The sequence below is a fragment of the Sorex fumeus genome, unplaced genomic scaffold, assembly GCF_029834395.1.
Source record: "Sorex fumeus unplaced genomic scaffold, SorFum_2.1 ptg000020l, whole genome shotgun sequence".
Taxonomy (NCBI): Eukaryota; Metazoa; Chordata; class Mammalia; order Eulipotyphla; family Soricidae; genus Sorex; species Sorex fumeus.
In genome coordinates, this window is record NW_026606077.1 from 12956810 (window position 1) to 12976088 (window position 19279).

At 55.5% G+C, this 19279-nt stretch overlaps 2 protein-coding genes across 5 annotated transcripts in view; one reads left to right on the forward strand and one right to left on the reverse strand.

Annotated features, from left to right (window-relative positions):
• POLR3A (RNA polymerase III subunit A) overlaps window positions 1–9870 on the reverse strand; it is a 41154-nt gene extending 31284 nt beyond the window's left edge. The window contains exons 1-10 of the mRNA XM_056113353.1: window positions 9740–9870; window positions 7412–7547; window positions 6915–7052; window positions 5391–5562; window positions 5078–5232; window positions 3726–3965; window positions 3476–3638; window positions 3097–3233; window positions 1887–1990; window positions 828–969 (exon numbers count right to left, since the gene is read on the reverse strand). Of these exons, the coding sequence (XP_055969328.1) occupies window positions 828–969; window positions 1887–1990; window positions 3097–3233; window positions 3476–3638; window positions 3726–3965; window positions 5078–5232; window positions 5391–5562; window positions 6915–7052; window positions 7412–7547; window positions 9740–9783 (1431 nt within the window). The 5' untranslated portion in view covers window positions 9784–9870. The remainder of the gene's footprint in view (window positions 1–827; window positions 970–1886; window positions 1991–3096; window positions 3234–3475; window positions 3639–3725; window positions 3966–5077; window positions 5233–5390; window positions 5563–6914; window positions 7053–7411; window positions 7548–9739) is intronic.
• A 4197-nt stretch (window positions 9871–14067) lies between these two features.
• RPS24 (ribosomal protein S24) lies at window positions 14068–18730 on the forward strand. 4 transcript variants are annotated; one of them, XM_056113461.1, is made up of 7 exons: window positions 14068–14137; window positions 14492–14557; window positions 14754–14963; window positions 15856–15966; window positions 16595–16612; window positions 18276–18297; window positions 18650–18730. In XM_056113461.1, exons 1-5 carry the CDS (start codon window positions 14135–14137, stop codon window positions 16598–16600), a joined length of 396 nt encoding a protein of 131 aa, XP_055969436.1. In that variant the 5' UTR covers window positions 14068–14134; the 3' UTR covers window positions 16601–16612; window positions 18276–18297; window positions 18650–18730. The 4 variants fall into 4 exon arrangements, with proteins under 4 accessions (XP_055969436.1, XP_055969437.1, XP_055969435.1 ...); XM_056113462.1 differs by lacking the exon at window positions 16595–16612; XM_056113460.1 differs by lacking the exons at window positions 16595–16612; window positions 18276–18297.
• The last annotated feature ends 549 nt before the right edge of the window (window positions 18731–19279 follow it).

A 19279-nucleotide genomic window follows, 5' to 3' on the forward strand; every position in this document is an offset into this window, starting at 1 on the left:
CAGAAACACAATGCAGAAAAGTTATCTGCACTCTTATTTTCACTGCAGCACTGTTCACAGTCGCTAAAATCTGGAAACAATCCAAGTGTCCAAGAACAGATGACTGGATAAAGAAACTATTGTACATCTGCACAGCGGAATAGGATTGGACTCAACTGTAATAAAATGCAATTTGCTGCTATGTGGATGGATCTGGAGTCCAGGGTGAGTGATGTTGAGTCCGAGGGAGAGGGACAGACACAGAATGAGCTCTCCTATGTGGGACATAAAGAAACAGTCAGGGACCAACAGATGCTCAAAGGCAACAGAAACAAAGGGGATGAGCCTGGTCTTCAGGAGGAGGCTGCATGGCGGGTGGGGTGGGGCCAGGGCAGCTCCCACTACGACGATGACAGCCGTGGTCACTCTGGACAGGGATGGGCCCTGGAAGGAGGAAAGTGACGTGCACGAGGCCCTCCTGGGCACAGCACTGTAAGCCACAGTGTCTAGAGGGGTGAGGAAAGAAAACAAAGAAAAAAGTACCTGCCACAGAGGCAGGCTCGGTGGTGGGAGGGAAACGGGGACATCGGCGGAGGGAAGTGGATGCTGTGAGGGGACTGGTGTCGGAATGCAATCATAGTATTTTTATAATTCTGCAATTCACAGTGGTTCAATTAAAAAAAAAAGCACCTTAAAAGTGAAGTGCCAGCAGCCCCAGGCTGAGTTCCACGTTGTGCACCCGCCAACACGGAAGGGAAATGCAGTCTGAGGGAGTTTCACCCCAACCAAGTGAACATTTCCCCAGCCTCCCGTCACACACAGGAGGTGAAGGCGCGAGCCGTCCTCACCAGGTGCGCCATGATGCTCAGTTTGTGCAGCGACGGCTGACGATTGAACAGCACCACGTCCCCATCGATGAGATGCCTCTCCACGATGTCTCCAAACTTGAGTTCCTGAGCCATCTTTTCCCTATTCCCATACTTCAGAAACCTGCACGGAGCGAGCGCAAAGGCCCCTGTGAGAACAGTGTCCGCCCCAGCCCCTCACTCGCCCCGTAAAGGTCTGAGCACTCGACTGAGACCAGGGACACAGCGCAGTGGTGAGGAGCAGGCCCCGGACCTATGTGGCTCTGGGTGTGTGCCCCTTAGCGCACACGTCCACGCACGCATGTACGCACACGCGCGCGCGCACACACACAGAAACAGGCTAATACACTCTCACACTCACACATACATTCTCACACATCCACACTCTACCCACACACTCACACACAACGCTTCACAAAAAGTGGTACTGAGAGCTCAAGCGTCTGCTGGGCAGAGGCCCAAGGGAGAGCACACGCCTGGCCTGTGTGAGACTGGAGTCCCATCCTCTGCCCCACGTGGCCTCCCTTGAGAAACAGGGTGACACGTCACTGACTCCAAGGTGTCCTCCAGTGAATTGTGAGAAAGTGACTCTAAATCGGATATCCTCATGTTGAAGATTCAGAATGAGATTCCCTCACATTAAAATATGAATAATGTATGTTCAACACAGAATGAATGACAGAATCTTAATAAATCAACTTCTCCCCAGGGCGCGAGGGAGAGGCCCAGACGGTTGGTCCTGTGGGTGGAAACGCTGGAGCCGGAGAGTCTGAGAAATGAGGGCAGTGAAACAGCCTGAGCCCAGCTGGAAATACCCGCTTCCCTCCTCTTAATGTGTCTGTCCACCTAAGTCCGAGAACACGAATCACAAGGGACTGATCTCCCGGCCCGGTGTTCCCCAGCTGGCTGCGGTATGAGCCCGCATCCTCACCAGGCACGAGCGCGGCAGCAGCTGTGTTTGGGTTTGTTCCTCGGGACCCAGAGGGGTGACAGCGAACTGGGTCCAGAAGGCAACAGCAGCGACCTGAGTGGAAACATCACCTTTTCATCTGCGTGTGTCTCTGCTGGATGAAATTGGCTCCAGGGTGGACTTCGGGGCCGTTGCGGACCAGTTTCCTCAGGAAATGGATGTTTGCTTTGTTCACCTGCAGGGCCACAACATGAGGGAGCAGGGGATGCCGTGAGGTCCCTGGGAGTGAGTGCACCCTGGCTCACTCCCAGGTCTGAATCCCAACCTTCCTGTTCTGTACCCTAGGGGCAGCAGAAACACCGCAGGCATTTCGGCCTCTGGGGCCAGTGGGATGAGAACCCACGAGCGGCTCAAAGACCTGGTCATTCAAGTGCTAGCTGACCCGGTCACTCAGGGGCTGGCTGGCTTGGGTCAGTTGCTTCCTACACTTGTTTGATTATTCCATCAGGAAAATGAACTGTGTCGAACTTTAAAGGCAACAGGAGCAGAACTGAGGTGTGTCCACCTATGTCCTGGACAACCATCTAAACAACGCCCTCAAGAGACTCTGGTCAATATAGGGATCTGACAGAGCTCAGGCAGCACCTCTATGAGGTGACTATTCTACGAGAAGGCAAAGACAAGACTGAGAGTGTCTCCTTGCTGTGACCTGTACTTACACTGCCCCTCCCACTCCCCCCAAAAAAGTGCTCGCCGCCCCCATCCATGACATTTTCCTTAAATTAGGGAAATGTAAATCAGTTTACAGGAGCATAAGGGAGAACAGCCTTTCTATTCAGACACCAATAGTTCCAACATCTTTCACGTTTGGGGGCCGCAGCTCAGGCCTTTGGCTTTATTCCCGGCACCCTTGCCCACCGCCCTCCCCACCCCAAATTTAAGTACCTCGAGTCTTTGATTGAACGATTCTAAGATCTGGAAAAATGCAACCCAAGAAAAGGAACTGGGGTGGCGCTGGTCACAGTGAAACCTCAGGTGTGGACCCAGAGACATGCAAGATGCTACGACTCAGGGGAAGTTGCTGAAGGGCACTGAACGCCCATGTGAGCCTGAGTCCCCACAAGGTCGGCTGTCTGAGGGGCAGAAGCGCACGCCGCTGACCAGCCCTGGACGGTCAGCTGTCTGAGGGGCCGACACATGCTGCAGACCGATCTGGGCAGGCGACTGTGTCACTTGGCCTCCCTACTGCCGTACGAAAGCTTAAAGCACAATGTGCCAGACCAGTCCCAAATCCAGAACTGTGGATCCCAAACAAGAACTACACCATTGGCGGGCACGTACCTTCTCAGGAAAAGTCAGAATTTTGGCGACATGAACTGGCACGGCCACCTCATCGATCCGGAGGTTGGGGTCAGGGGAGATGACAGTTCTGCCGGAAAAGTCCACTCTCTTTCCCGACAGGTTGCCTCGGAATCGCCCTAATTTAAGGAAAATGTCATAGATGGGGGCGGCGAGAGCTCATGGAGGGGCCAGAGTGCAGTTCCCCGAGCACCACCAAGGGACAGCCTTGAGCAGAGCAGGGAGGGAGGAGCCCCTGCAACCCTCCCCAACGTCACGGGTCACACGGCATGTGTGGCATTTGTGAGCCAGAGACATGAGTGCGAAGCCTTCAGGCAGCTTGCTGGGAATAAGCCCCCCTAAAAAGAGCTGCCGGACGAACCCTGCTTTCCCTTCAGGCGCTGGACGAAGCCCCGGGTCCACTTCTTGGGCGCCATGTTGAGGGGGATGCCCGAGAGCTCGCTGTTGATGTAGAGCGCGCACTGCAGCTGCAGGAAGTCCCAGTCCTCCATGATCATCTGCGTCTTGGCCCCCGAAATCCGGTGCTGGCGGGCGGAGAGGAGAGCGCCCCGGTCAGCAGCCCGGCCGGCCCCCGCGGTCCGGGGCCCAGGAAGGCTCGGGGCGCCACTGACCTTCTTGATGACGTCATTGAGGAAGATGATCTCCGTGAGCTTCATCGTCAGGTCGTCTTCGTTGGTGCCCGACTTCAGGTCGCTCACAACAGAGGGTCGGATGCACAGAGGGGGTACCAGGAGTCGCGTGAGGATCAGGTCGGACGGCTTCCCCGCATCGGGGTTCATGAGCAGCAGCGGGACGTCCTCGGCCGGGATGCGCTTGAACAAATTCAGCACGACCAAGGGGTTCAGGTTCTCCTGCGGAGAGAGGAGCGAGGGAGGCAGGTGAGGTGACAGCCGGAGCGGGAAGCCACGGGGGCCCGTGACGGAGCGTGTGCAGTCACCAGGAGCACGGGCTAGCTCGGGTGATTTGCTGACCCTGGACAGAGCTGCAGGGTCACAGGGACAAGGACCAGCCCCGGGTGTTTCCACTCACTCAGAGGTGGGACACAGGATGGGCAGAACACTGGCTCCAAAGGGACAAAAATGCCAAGGAAGGCGAGAAAAAGAGGGGGAGCCAGAGGAAGAGAGGAGGCAGTAACGGTGGGAGGGACAGGCCTGGGGCTTGGCTGCGTTGTGGGTCTGCTGACTCACACACACACACACACACACACACACACACACACACACACTCAGCTGGCATGTGAGTAGGCTTGGGGCCTGGGGCCTTGCAGTGCAGCTGGGCGCGCGCGCACACACACACACACACAGCTGGCACGTGACCAGACCTGGGGCCTTGCAGTGCAGCTGTGAACACACCACACACACACACACACACACAGCTGGCACATGAGCAGGCCCAGGGCTGTCAATGCGCCATTGTGCCATCTCACGTAGGGGCCAGAACTCCTTTACCAGCTGCCAGTTTTTCGGTAGACCCCTCCTACCCCCGTTTAAGAAGCTTGGCTGGAGATGGCCCCAGGCAAACCATCTATTAGATGTGGGATAACATGAAACAAGTCACTCCAAAAGAGTCTGTCACGAGGTCTGTGACAGTAACGTAATGGGAGCCAGCGTCAGTCTCTGCCTCTACCCACGCGAGGGGAAGGTCCTGAGATCCCGTGCGCTATGTCTCACGATAAACCTGGTATACAACGCTTTACTGCAAGGCCAAGTTCATGTGACACCTAATGTCAGACAAGCTCACGTGTGCGCAACAGTGTTCACATGTCACACAAAGTATTCCTGGAAACCAGACTCCGTAAGCAGCCAGTGGTGTGTGGCAGACAGGGGAGCCAGGGTAGTGTGTGTGTGTGTGTGTGTGTGTGTCCCTGAAGGGAGGCGCCAGAGGGCAGGAGGGCCCTTTCTGGCTGACTGGTGCCAAGCATGTGTGCGTGAGCACGTGTACACCCGCCCTCCCCGGGGCTCACCTGCGCCCTCCCGAGCAGAGGCTCCACTTCTTTGTTATGCTCGATGGCTGTTTCAAAGGACTGCAGGAAACTGGAAACAACTGGATCCACCACTTTCTTGTTGCTCTTGTACTTCTCGTGAATTATCTTCAGCAATCCACATTTTTTCACAGTACCTGCAAGAGTCGATGTCTGTATTGGGGCTGGAACAGCAGGGCTGCGCTAGGCCAGTATCTGGTCAGGGCGCTCATGGGAACTGCAGGAGTGAGGACCTCCTCCAGGGCCCGCACTGACCCCGCCGCTGTCAGGAGGTTCCTGCGTGCTCTCTGCTCACCGTTGAAGGCGCCGCAGTGGTGGCAGATCGTTTTCTTCCGGCACTTGTCGGAGATTTTCTTCTTCAGCCCCCGCTTCTGGAGGTAGGTGAGGCCGGGCCGTTTCAGGTGATCCAGGAACTGCTTCCTCTCCTCCTGCGACAGCATGATGTGGCAGCAAGTCTTACAGATCATCTGTGACAAATGAAACGGTTATGTGGACACTGGGTCCGTTTTCTCACACCACACAAAAATTTTTTTTGCATTATTATTATTTTAGTTCTTGGGCCAAACCTGGTGATGCTCAGGGCTTACTCCTGGCTCTGCACTCAGAGATCATTCCTGGCAGTGCTCAGGAACCATATGGGATGCCGGGGATTGAATCTGGTTGGCCCTCTGCAAGGGAAGCACCCTACCTGCTGTACTATCACTCTGGTCTCAATTCACATAGCTTTCCTCACACCCCCTTTAAATTGTTTTCCTTTTTTCGCTTTTTGGGTCACACCTGGTGATGCACAGGGGTTACTCCTGGCTCTGCACTCAGGAGTTACTCCTGGCGGTGCTCGGGGGGACCATATGGGACGCTGGGAATCGAACTTGGGTCGGCCGCATACAAGGCAAACGCCCTACCTGCTGTGCTATTGCTCCAGCCCGTTTTCCTTTAAAAAAATTTTTTTTAAAAAATTGAATCACAGGGGCTGGTCCCCTGAGCACCACCAGGAGTAACTCCTGAGTGCAGAGCCGGGAGTAATCCCTGTGCATCACCAGGTGTGACCCAAATAGCAAATAAATAAATAAATAAATAATTGAATCACAGAGAGATACATGGTTACAAAGTTAAGTTGTTCATGATTGGGGTTCAGCCATACAATGTTTCAATAACAGTTGGAAATGATCACTCTGGACAAGAACTGAACGTTGAAAGTTGGTAAGGGGTATAAGAGGTATAAGATAAAGGATAAAGAAAGAGAGAGAGTGAGGGAAGGAGGGGGGGAGAGAGAGAGAAAGAGAGAAGTGTCTACCACAGAGGCAGAAAGGAGCAGGAGGGAAACGGAGGACACTGGTGTGGGAAAACTTGAGGACACTGCTGGAGGAAACCCCTCCTCCCCCCCACCCTGGGCACAGCAGAGCCGTCGACAGCACTGTGGGGAGTACTTCTGTCAATGAGACCTCTTGCTTTGTGCCAATTACTAGTCCTTGTTTTTTGGTTCATCCTTGGCAGTGCTCAGGGCTTCCTCTTGCTCTGCACTTGGTCCTGGAGGGGCTCAGGAGACCATATAGGGTGCGGGGGGGATCAAATGTAGGTAGCCATAAGGCCAGCACTATCTCTCGGGTCCCTTGTGCTGAATTATTTCATCTTCTTGGTGGTTGCTGTTTCGGGGCCACACCCAGCTGTGCTCCCGGATCACTCCTGGGCAGCATTCAGGGGCCACCTGTGATGTCAGGCCAGACAGAACCTGAATCCAGAAAGCACCTTTACACTGTCCTTTCCTACTGTTCTGGGAACCACCTGCTGACCCCCGGCTGTCACAGAAGCAGGCACTCACCTGTAAGACCCCGATGACCGCCCTGAAGTAGCCCACGTGGAAACAGGGGAGCTCCAGGTCAATATAGCCGTAGTGGCCCAGGCAGTCGGCCAGGTTCTTGCCGCACGTTTCACAAGGCTGGTCCTTCTCACTGGTACCCTGGTGCCACAAACACACACAGGACTCAAGGGACAGCAAGGCACTCCGGAGGTACAGGGAACACCGAGTGGGGACAGTGGCGGATGGAAGAATCACAGTGTGTGCCTTGCTGGGAACGCGGAGGGAGGGGCGATGCCCGCCTCTTCCAGCAGCCACATCTTTCTGGGTCCCACCCAGTGAAGCTCAGGGCTTACTCCTGGCTCTGTTTACGGTCACTCTTGGTGGACCGTATGGGAGGTCGGGGATCGAACCCAGGCTGGCCAAGTGCCAGGCAAACACCCTCCCTGCGATACTATGATTCCAATTCCCCATGTTGCCACTTTGGCAGGAAGCGGAAGTACATGCAGGCACAGTCTCACCATCCTGTGGTCCAGGACACCGTAGAGCAGGGGCGCGTGGTGGTTGTCCTGGCTGTACAGGTTCTTGCTCACGACCTGGATGTGGGCCTGCTGCCGCATCTCCTCGGGCGACTTCATCCCGAAGCAGATGTGGCTTCTGCAGAGAGGGCACAGGGCAGCCGGCAGGGACGCGGTCACTGGAGCTGCCCCTGAACACGGGCCTAGCCCCGCGCTGCAGAACCAACGTGGGCAAACCTGCTCCCGCCCTTCCTCCGGCTGCACCCCCACCAGCCGAGACCCCGTTTCTACTCCTGTGACGAATGCTGCCCGCCTGCGGCTGTTGCCAGGAAGAAGTTGCTTAGGTGACGTCCCTGTAGGGCCCTGAGATGCCCCCTTATCCAGAAATACTTGGCGTCTCTTGCTTTTTGCTGGGACCAAATACTGAGTGTGTCCCCCCCAACCCCCGTCCCCACCCAGTTGGCTGGTCCTTGGCCTCTCTCATAGGTGGGGCATGAAGAAAGGCAAAGGAACAACAGACGGCTAAAGCTTACAGAACCTGCAAGCTGGTCTACGGGATTGAGCTTCTCAGGGTGGGGGATTGAGGGGAAACGACCCGAGATGGAGGGATGGAGGGCATGGGGTTGGAACGTTGTACGCACAAATCTACCATATGCTATAAAGCTGAGCAGAACAGTGGACAGGGCGCCTCCCTTGTGTGCAGCAGACCCAGGCTCAATCCCCGGCCCTCCCCCAGTCCCCTGGGCCCTGCCAGTCCTGATCCCTGAGCACCAGCCAGGAGAAAGGCATGAGCACAGCTGGGTGTGACTCAAAACCCAAAATAAACAAAATAAAAGGTATCTTTTAAGACGCTTTACCAAAGGAGTGCTTTCTTGATAATCCTCTCTCCTCCCCAGCCCTGAGCTACTGGAAGGGCTCACTGCCTGGCTCTATCCAGGGCACGCTCAAAGGCTGGGCAGCCTCCATCCACACCTACTGATGGTCACCCTTTCTGCCCAGCTGGAGATCCTGGGCACTGTTTGGGAGCCATACTTGAATATTTACACGCACCGTACAGGGGGCACATCTACTTCACTTTATTTCGGGGTGCTTGGGGATCCTTCCTGGCTGGGTGTCGGGGCTCAGACCTGGGTGTCTGTCCAAGGCAAGCATCCTCCCTGCTGATTTCTCAGCCCGGGGCTGGGGTGGGTCTGCTGGGCCACAATCCCAGCCTACACTGAGACTCAGGACAGAACCTAATGCTTTTCTCCCCAAACATGCTCATTTATTTTTTCTTTCTGATTTAAATGGGGGGGGGGGGGGGCTTAACCACATGCCATCTGGAGGGGCTGAGGAGAAGTGAGGAAACAGACAAGGTTCCTGCCAGTGCGTGGCCCAGAGTTTGGGCAGGCAAGCAGAGGCAGAGAGGACCAAATTGGGAGAGAAGGGGAGGGGAGGGGGGCTGGGAAGGGGCTTCCTGCCCTGCAGCCGGAAAAAGCATGCGTGAAGATGACATGGAAAGTCAACTCTGCACAATCTGACGGGGCGCGAAAGCGTTTGAAGCAGAGAATAAACGGGGGAGAGACAGAGGCGTTTCAGCCAGCAGGAACCTGGTGCTACCTAGGCGCCCGCAACGCACTGCAGGAGAGCAGAGAAAGCTGCCAGGCGGAGCCCAGGAGGTGGCAGGGGACTGAAGCGCTGGTGGAGGCTTGGAAGCAGAGGGGACGGGGACCAGTGCCCACCAGAACAAATGACCGGGGCTGGGGCTCGCTCCTACCTGCACTGCGGAGGGTGGGCATGGACGGGCTGGATGGGGTCATTCAGGTAAGACCCTTCCACCCAACCGTAAGCCTAAGTCTCCTGCTTCCCGGACTTTCCCCACCCGTCTGGCTGGCCTGACGCCAGATCTCCGGAATCAACTAACTTCCCAGTGACTTAGTCCCCCCGCCTGCAGCTCTGCAGCGCAGCCTACGGTCTCACTGCCTCCAACTCGGCGCAGGTCTCCCACCGACTCCTCGTGCTTGTTACTGTGCATTTGGGGCCGCACCCGGAGGTGCTCGGGATCACTCCTGGTGGGGCTGGGCACCGTATGCAATGCCAGTGGTCAGGCCGGGGTCAGGCACGTGCAAGGCGGACGCCCTGCCTGTCGTTCTGCAACTGCCCCGACATTCAGCTTTAGAGACTCCGGGAAGGCCGCTCGGACCCCCGCCTGCTCCTGTCCACCTCCGCCGGCCGGGCTGGGGCAGGACGGGCTGCTCCTTCGCGAGGGCCCTGCGACGCCGCGGCCCGGCTGACCCTCGCCCTGCCCCCGGGCCCGTGCCCCCGCCCTCGGCGCAGCCTGCTCCGACTCACATCTTCTTGGCCACATCCGTCTCCCGGAACTGCTCCTTCACCATGGTGCCGGCCACGGGGCCCCTCCGGGCGGCTCCGAGACCACCAGCGACTCCGCGCGCCGCGAACGCCGCGACTGCTCCCGGCCACCGTAGCGCCGACTTCCGCTTCCGCTATCGCTGGCGCGGCTCTGTCAAGAGGGGCAAGGGCGGCCTCCCCCTACACCGCCATCTGGTGGCCACTGGGAAATTGCACCCGCTTCCCACGTCCCTGCCAGTTTCCGCAGAGGCGCCGCAAGCCCGCTTCAGGACTTTCAGATTACCCAACACCCAGAAGTTTTTCCTAAAGGGCGCAGACTCGTGCGAGGCAAATGCCTTAGCTGCCGATCCATGCCCTGGCCCCTGTGCCAACAGATTTAGAAACCAACACTGTAGCACTGTAGCACTGTCCTCCCGTTGTTCATCAGTTTGCTCGAGTGGGCACCAGTAATGTCTCATAACAATTATGAGACTTGATGTTACTGTTTTTGGCATATCAAATACACCGTGGGGAGCTTGTCAGGCTCTGCCGTGTGAACGAGAAACTCTCAGTAGCTTACCAGGCTCTCCAAGAGGGGAGGAGGAATCGAACGCGGGTAGGCCATGTTGGCTGCGTGCAAGGCAAATGCCCTTCCGCTGTGCTATCGCTCCAGCCCATTATGTACATGGTCACGGTCATGGTCCTCCCATTGTTCAGCGATTTGCTCGAGCGGGCCTAATAACGTCTCCATCGTGAGACTTGTTGTTACTGTGTTTTTGGCATATCAAATACATATCAAATACGGGTGGCTTGCCAGGCTCTGCCGTGCGGGCGAGATACTCTCGGTAGCTTGCCGGGCTCCAGCCCATCATGTACAGTAACACAAAAAATACTTTCTTAAAATAAACATTCTGAGGCTGGAGCGATAGCACAGCGGGTAGGGCGTTTGCCTTGCACGCGGCCAACCCGGGGTTCGATTCCCAGCATCCCATTTGGTCCCCTGAGCACCGCTAGGGGTAACCAACACATTTCTTGGTTAATGAAGCTTCTGTTTGGTAAGGAGTTTCAGTCTTCAATAAGGCCTTGTTTTTGTTTATTTATTTATTTTTTGGCAAAAGAATACTGAGTGTGCTGGGAATCACATAATCAAATCCAGCTGCGGCGATCTGTGAGCATGCCCTCAACTGCTGGGCCGCACACCACATTCCTACAACCAAAAGGTCTTTGTTTTCAAAAGTTTTTTATTTTAAATCTTTGCTTTGTTTTCTTCTGGGTTTGGGACTTACCGAGCTGTGTTCAGGGCTTGCTCCTGGCTTCGTGCTGAGGGATCACTCCTGCAGTGCTTGTGGAACCATAGGGAAGGAGAGGGGGCTGCACTTTTGGACAGTCGAAAAGAAATTGATGTTGGTGAGCCCCATGGGTACCTCATGTGGCATGGGGAAGACAGAGGCGGTCACTTTTTCCCAATCCACCTCTGCCACCCTGAGACCCAGCTGGGAAAACTAGGACTAATAAAGTCTATGAGAGCCCCTGCTCAGCACCGACCAGAGTCTTGTCAGACCCACCAGGTGGCCACCAGGCCACAACTGATGTCCGCTTGGTCCTCTCAACACAGTTGATCCCTGACACCTGATTTCTCAGGAGTCACAGACTCAGGCTGGGACTAGGATTTGCTCTATGCAGGAAAGGAAAGTCAGTCCCAGGCCTTACCCAGGGTTACAGGGTTCTTGTGTCACCTCTGTAGCACTGTCCTCCCGTTGTTCATTGATTTGCTGGAGCGGGCCCAGTAACATCTCCATTGTGAGACTTTTTGTTACTGTGTTTGGCATATCGAATATGCAATGGGGAGCTTGCCAGGTCACAGAAAAGAATTTCAGGAGTAGTTGAGCAGTGAAGTAAAACAGATTTTATTTAGAGGTTTTTTTGAACGCGAGGAAGGGAAGCGAGAGAGTAACGCACTCAAGGGAGAACGCAGGCTTCTCCAAGGGTGGAGAGAGCCCCTACGCACCCCCAGCATCAGATACGAAGCACACGAAAGTCCACATCTCAAGAGGGGAGATGCGGGAGACACATGTGCTCAGGCGCCACTTGTGCTCGGCCAATGGGCACGAAAGCAGCACATGGGCTCGGGCAATATATTCACACCCTCCCTTTGTTCAAGGTGGTTTTTATAGGGTTTTCCCAAGCTGCCCTCACATGGGGCTTTCTAGCTAGGTAAGAGTCAGTTGTTGCTAAGTGGGCGGCACTGGGAGTGGTCTTCTTTGAAACTTGTTTTCTCTTTTTTATTTTAGTAATCTTTTTATTGCCTCTGATATGTGACAGCTTTGTGAGATACCATTCCCCCCCCTTTTTTTTTTAAAAAAAAAAGCTGTTCATAATTGGATTTCAGTCATACAGTATTTCAACACCCATCCCTCTACCAGTGCACATTTCCCAGCACCAGTGTACGCTGGTTCCCTCCCATCCCTCCCCCGCCCCTGCCTGCCTCTATGTCAGATGCAGGGTCCCGCGAGCACTGCCAGGAGTAATTCCTGAGTGCAGAGCCAGGAGTAACCCCTGGAGAAACTCACTCTCTCTCTCTCTCTCTCTCTCTTGCCTCCTCTCCCTCTTCTCTCTCTCCTTTTGGGCACTATGGTTTGTAATACTGATACTGAAAGGTTATCCAGAATATTCTGTACCTACTTCTAACCTTCAGCTCTAGTCCAGTGTGATCATTCCCAGCTATTATTGTCATACCTACCCTCAGCCCCCCACACACTTGTGGTTAGTTCCTACCAGTCCTCCTAATCCCTGTTTTCCCTGGCCATGGATATTATCCTTCTACCATATACACACATACATATGGAGCGATAGCACAATGGGTAAGGCATTTGCCTTGCATGCAGCAGATCCAGATTCGATTCCTCCGCCCCTCTCGGAGGGCCCGGCAAGCTACTGAGAGTATCTTGCCCACACGGCTTGCCCACATGGCAAAGCCTGGCAAGCTACCCGTGATGTATTCGATATGCTAAAAACAGTAACAAGTCTCACAATTTGTGTGCCCGCTCGAGCAAATGAATGAACACCGGGAGGACAGTGCCACAGTGCTACATATAAACCACAAATAAATGAATGCAGTCTTTCTATACCCGTCCCTCTCCTGATTCATTTCACGCGGGGCAAAACTCTCCTTGTCCATCCATTTATAGGCGAATTTCATGACTTCATAGTCTTCCACTGTGATGTGCCATGAAAACTCCTTTTTTTAAAAAAAATTTTTCTTTTTGGGTCACACCTGGTGATGCACTGGGGTTACTCCTGGCTCTGCACTCAGGAATTACTCCTGGCTGTGCTCACGGGACCCTGTGGGATGCTGGGAACCAAACCCAGGTGGGCTGTATGCAAGGCAAATGCCCTACCCACTGTGCTATCGCTTCCAGTCGCAGAAACTTCTTTCTTTTGCCTTTGCCCCTGCAGTATCTTCTCTTGTCTGGGCTGGCTGAGGGTTAGTCAGATTGAAGGAAGGATTTAATTAAGGGATCAGAGGAGGGATTGAGGGTCCTTCCATCAGGCCCTTTCTCTAGGAAGGGGTCCAGTCTCCAGAGTCGCTTTCTGTATGCACACGGTGGGTCCCACTAGCACTGGGGCTTATCACTTCCCAGAAGCTGTCCTGACGTGGGGGGCTTCCTGAATCGAGTAACACTGATTTGCATTGGCTTCTGTAAACTTAGGCGGCCCCGGGTCGGGGCTGCGGGGGCCGCTGAGGAGCGGGGCAGCGAGCTGTTCTTTGGTGGTGGACCGCAGCCTACGACAGCCCACACGTGGCTCGTTTTTTTGGGTTTCTGTTGTTTTTCCTGCTTTTTGGGTAACACCCAGCGATGCACAGGGGTTCCTCCCGGCTCTGCACTCAGGAATTACCCCTGCCGGTGCTCAGGGGACCATGTGGGATGCTGGGACTCGAACCCGGGTGGGCCGCGTGCAAGGCAAACGCCCTACCCGCTGTGCTATCGCTCCAGCCCGTGGCTCGTGGTTTTTGTCGCCTTTTCTGGGCCACACCCGAGGCTGCTCTGGCCTCGCCCCCGCGGCGCTCGAGGGACGGGATCTGGGGTCGGACCCGGCAGGCGCCTCTTGCCTGCTGCGCCAAGGCACCGCGCTGCGACCGCCCCGCGCGACTCTCGCGCACCTCCCGCGCGACTCTCGCTCGCCCCGCGCGATCCTCGCGCTCTCCCCGCGGGATTCTCGCCTTCCCCGCGCGATCTCGCGCCCTCTGGCTTTTTAGCCAGGCACTGTCGCGGTCGGCCCCGACGCTCGGGCCCCGCCCCCACGCGGCGGCGCCGGGGTCCTTCGGCGCGTTGATATGATTGGCCGGCGCCGGCGGCGGCCTCTTCCTCCCTGGCCTCCCGCAGCCGCGCCGCCATCATGGTGAGTCTCCGCGCAGCGCCGCGCCATCCGCCGTCTATCCGCGCCATCCTCCGCCCGCCGGCCTCGCCGCCCGGCCCCGGGCCGCCCGGGGGCCCCGCTCCTCGCGCTCGGGCCCGCTGGGCGGACGCCCGGGCTCAGGGCACGGCGGCGCGGCGGGCGGCTCCGGGCGGCCGCGGGGATGGCCGTGCCGCGCCGCGCCGGGCCCGACCCCGGTTCCTGCCGCCGCCCCGGCTGCGGGGACCGAGCGCGCGGCCAGGGCGCGGGGCCGAGCGTCGGGCGCGCCCCCCGGGTGCGAGGTCCTGGCGGGCTGCACCGCGCCGCGGGCTCGGGGCTAACTCGGTGTGAATCTTCCAGAACGACACGGTCACCATCCGCACCAGGAAGTTCATGACCAACCGGCTGCTGCAGCGCAAGCAGATGGTGAGCTCGGGTGGCCCCGGGCGCGGGGGGGGGGGGGTCCCCGTCCATGGGCTGGTTTGGTTGCAGGGGTCCCGTCCACGCTCTCGGCGTGGTTTTTGCTGCTGGGGCGCTGTACCGAGCCCCGGGGTGCTGCACGTCCGCTCCGCGCTCCGAAGGTGCGGCTGGTTCGAGCTGGGGGGTTTCTCATCCCTTCCAGGTCATCGATGTCCTTCACCCCGGGAAGGCCACGGTACCCAAGACCGAGATCCGAGAGAAGCTGGCCAAGATGTACAAGACCACGCCAGACGTCATCTTCGTGTTTGGCTTCCGGACCCATTTTGGCGGCGGCAAGACGACGGGCTTTGGCATGATTTACGACTCTCTGGATCACGCCAAGAAGAACGAGCCCAAACACAGGCTGGCACGGGTAAGTCGCTCCTGCCTGTCGCTCGTCGCTGCTGCTTGGCGACTGGCCTCAGGAAGAAAGAAAAAGGGGTGGTCTTGTCCCCCCGGGCAAGCCGGTCTGGGAGGGGCTGCCAAGCCACAGACCCTTGGAAGGGGCGAGAAGGTTTGGTAAGTGTTCAGAGGGGGTCCTTGGCCAGTTGCTTGGACCAGGGGTCGGACCAGGGGAGACGGCGGTGGTGAGGCCTTTGGAAGGGTGGCACGAAGTTAAATTAAGTGATGCCTTGAGACATGGCCCGGGGTTGGAACTCTGTTCACAGGTGGTGAGCTGCTGGGTGGTATTTGGCCGTGTTGCGGGTGCCGACTGGAGGGCAGTCTTTTCCTGCTTCACCCTCTGCAGTACAGCTGCCAGCCATTGCTCGGGTGGGAATCCTGTTGGCGGGTACACCTGGAGGGTGCCGGTGAGGCAGGGGCCACCCTGGTGAAGAACATTCTCACAAATGCTCTAGAATGTCGCTCTGGTCTCGCGACGGTAGCAGGAGCCACAGAGGCTGACCAGGTGGCGGGTAGAGCAGAGCGATTTCTGGGCTGTGGTTGGTGGCCTGTCATTGACAGGGTCACAGTGCCATGGCAGGACACCCCAAAGGGAAGTCGACTGTGGGGACCTAGTGACCTTTGGCCCACAGTGGACAGTCGCAGTCAGTCCTCTTGAACTTGGCGTGTATAAATGAATGTTGGGTTTTCCGGACATGCTGCCCGGCTTGGTGGCCGTTTTTCACTCTAGTTCAAGTTCTGAGTGTGTTTCTTCCTTTCGTTCGGGACGGTGCTTGCTTTCTGCACCCGTGGAGTTGGTTTCTGCCCAGATGCATGAGCAATGATTTGAAATCCCGACTGACTTCTCCCCTTTTTTCCGTTAGCATGGCCTGTATGAGAAGAAAAAGACCTCACGCAAACAGAGAAAGGAACGCAAGAACAGAATGAAGAAAGTCAGGGGGACCGCCAAGGCCAACGTTGGCGCTGGGAAAAAGGTACGGGTCACTGAGAACAGATATGCTGGTACAGTTCTTTGCTTTCCAGAAACGGACGTTGTTAATGACTTTTCTTAATATTTCTTTCCCCACATCTTCTGGCGTGCAGAAGGTAACGTTTGGAGAAACCCCGTGACGTATTTTGATCAGCTCAGTAGAGTAGCTCGCCCACCGAGTAGAGTAGCACAGGAGCTTTGCGCCCACCCACCCACCCACCCACCCACCCACCCACGCTCTCCCTGCAGCGCAGAGGGGGCCACATTGGTGCCGCGCCTGGGGGCTGCTAGGGCCCCTCCAGGAAAAGTGCATTTTGCTGCTAATTAGCAGAGTCTTGGTTTGGGACCTCGTTCCCAAGCTTTTCCTTACATGGACAAAGTGGCTTAAGAAAGCGGTGGAATCAATGTGGCCCGTGTGCTCGGCGCCCTGGAGAGGCAGCGCGATGCCCGCTGCTCCTCTCCAGCGGGCCAGGACTGGGGAGTTTAACCACGAGCAGCTCTTGACCAGCTTTGCTAGCTAATTGTAAATAGTTGAATTAAGGCAGTGGGTTGTTAAATTAACAAATAATCAAGTGTTCTGTGCCCTTTTTTTGCCCTTTTTCTTCTACTTTCTTGGATTTCTTGTTCATCAGAAATGAAGTGTCTGGCAGGTACTGAGATTCGAGCACGGTGTGGGGATGCATCAACTTCACTGAGTTTGCTTTGATGCTCTGCATGTTGATTTTTGGGCGGTTTTACAGTGTATGTTCCACTATGGTACTGTGCTATCTTTGAACATACTGTACGTGAGTGAAGGGAGTCTTGATGACACTGCTTTTGGAAGCGCACAGTGCATGTCAGTGTTATGTGGTGAAGTGGTGAGTGGAGGAAGATGGGGTCACCTTGAGTGCCGAGGGGTGCCTGGCGTGGGGTGGCTTTAGTCACAGCAGGACTCGGGAGGGGTTCCTGTCCTGCACTCTCTCCCCTGGGTACCCTGATCACTCAGCGGGGTGGTTCCGGTGGTAACGTGGAGGTTTATCCAGGAAGTCAGGCCTGGCAGCATCTACACGGAGAGGACCCTCCTCTTTATTTCTGAGGGGGAGACCGCCCAGGCAGTGATGGGGGGAGCAACGCCAGAGGTTCAGTGCCCGAGTCCAGCAGTGCTGCTGGCTGGGACTCTGGTGCCAGGGCTGGAACAGGCCTGAGTGCATGCGAGGCCAGAGTGGTGCCAGGCCCTTAGCGCCTCCTTTGCCTGTGCTCTTCAGCGTCCCTCTTCCCTCCTCTTAGCAGGAAACTCCTGGGAACTTTCTCCGCAGCTGTTCGGAATGTTTGTCTCGTGAAACACATTTTTTGTACTTATCTTGGGCAGCCTTATAAGTATTTTGTACTTACTTGTTTTGGGCAGCCTTACCACTGGCGTTGGGAGGGACTGAGTGTGCTGGGGTTGTGAAGCAGAGGTGGTTCAGTGTCCTTTAGCATGCTGCCCCTAGGAACCATTTCCTGGTCATGACACTTCTGGGGCTCTGACCTGCAGACAAGTTCCAGAGATCTTCGGACTTGGCTTGGGGACATTTCACACTTGACCTGCTGTTTGGGTTGTGTGTTGGTGGTCCCCGGTCCTTGTGAGGACTTCCCGAGTGGGGGGGCAGGGCCTGGGCTGTCTGAGGCCCGAAGTCACTCTAGGGTTGTGTGCAGGGCACTTGCCTTGTTCATAACCTACCCTGGTTCTCTCCTGGACATCCCATAGCATCCCCTGATTGGCCCGCCAGATTTGGCCCCAGAAAACAAATGAGTTTTTGTTTGGAGTTTTTGGAACTGTTACGTGCCTCTGTTGGGTGTAGCAGGAAGGTTGAGGAGGAAACGCATCTGATTTGAAGAGCCAAGGAGCGTTTTTTACTCGAGCTCATTTCTGCCTTTAGAAATACCGGGGACTGAATGTTGACAAAGCGTTGAGCAGAAACCAGCTGCGTGGGACTTGCTCATCCCTGCCCTCCGTTGAGGATGCAGGAGTGGCGGGCTGTGGTTCTGTGGGATGGGGTGGGACCGAGTTCGCGGCTTCCTTTGTGGAAGTGGCTCCGCACACCCGCTGGTCTGCAGAGCAGAGGAGGGCAGACTCGGGCGCGCATTTTATCGCCGGGCCGTCCCTAGCTTAGAGGTGTCTTCTCGCCACCTTTCCACGGAGACCGTAGTGAGCAGCTAGGAGGGATGAGTCGCCTTCGGTCAGGGCAGACCGGCCTCTTTGGCCCGACTGCATGCTGAGATGGTTCTGGATTTGAAAGGGGACTAATAACGAAATGTTTCTTTTGCCTCCCCCCTCCCCCACCACTGAATCAGTGATCTGGAGATTGAAGAACAGGTATCATTCAAGCTTTTCATTGTAGACCTCTAAGACTTAGCTAACTGATAGCAGTAACTTAAACGTAGAGCATGTGAAACACTTCAGAGTAGAATAGAGTCGTCTGTAGCCTCTTATGTACTAATAGTGACGTAGATTATTCATTCCTAACTTGAATGTTTGTGTTTTCATTTGTCTTTCACATTGTTACCATCCCATGAATGTTCCCATGAATGTTAACACCATTCCAGCATCACTAATATTGTTCTGCATGAATGTTACTCATTTTGGAATTTGTTGAAGACTTTGAACTTTGGTATTTTAAAGAGTTAAGACGTTTGCTGATTTAATTTTTTTTTTGTTTGATTCACAGAAGGAGTAAAGATTCTGCAGAGACTATCTGGTGATTGTGCAGATTTTTTTCACGAGGATTAATAAATTTTAATTAAAACAATGTTACCTGGTTGTTTGACGTATATTTGGAGTTTTCTGGGAGTGTTAAAAAACTAGTTTGTTCTTCAAGCAGCTTCAGACGGTTCATGTTGAGTCCAGGATCTGTGAATGTTGGCACGATGGGTTGGTGCCTGTCAGCGAAGATGCAGGGAGGTGAGAGGGGCTGGTGGGCCTGGCTACTTCAGCAGTGTGTCGGGCCGCATGGAACGGGATTGTGAAATCTGAATTCCATTCTGGTCTTCCACAGATCTGCTCAGTCCTTGTCATAGAAAAAACTTGTTGACCTCAGTGGGAAGTAAAATTAGCGTACGTGACATTTTTATTTTTTACTTTTCAATTTATTATTTTTTGTATGTGGTATTTTTCATCGTGAAGTACTTTTTCCTGAAATATTAGGGCCTGCCCAGGTCGTTGGGTACCTGCATTGTAGTTCATGCTGTTGGACCTCGTGGCAGAGCCGGCCATGCCGCCTTCAAGCCTGCCGTGTTTCCATGTCCAGGGGGTCACTGGGAAGTTCTTTCAGAAAGGGGGCCAAAGACCTGTTCAGTGT

Coding starts and splice junctions, on each gene's coding strand:
- RPS24 (XM_056113459.1), top strand. Junction 14,964..15,855: donor CCAAACACAGGCTGGCACGG/GTAAGTCGCTCC, acceptor TTTTTCCGTTAG/CATGGCCTGTATGAGAAGAA. Junction 15,967..16,075: donor ACGTTGGCGCTGGGAAAAAG/GTACGGGTCACT, acceptor TCTGGCGTGCAG/AAGGTAACGTTTGGAGAAAC.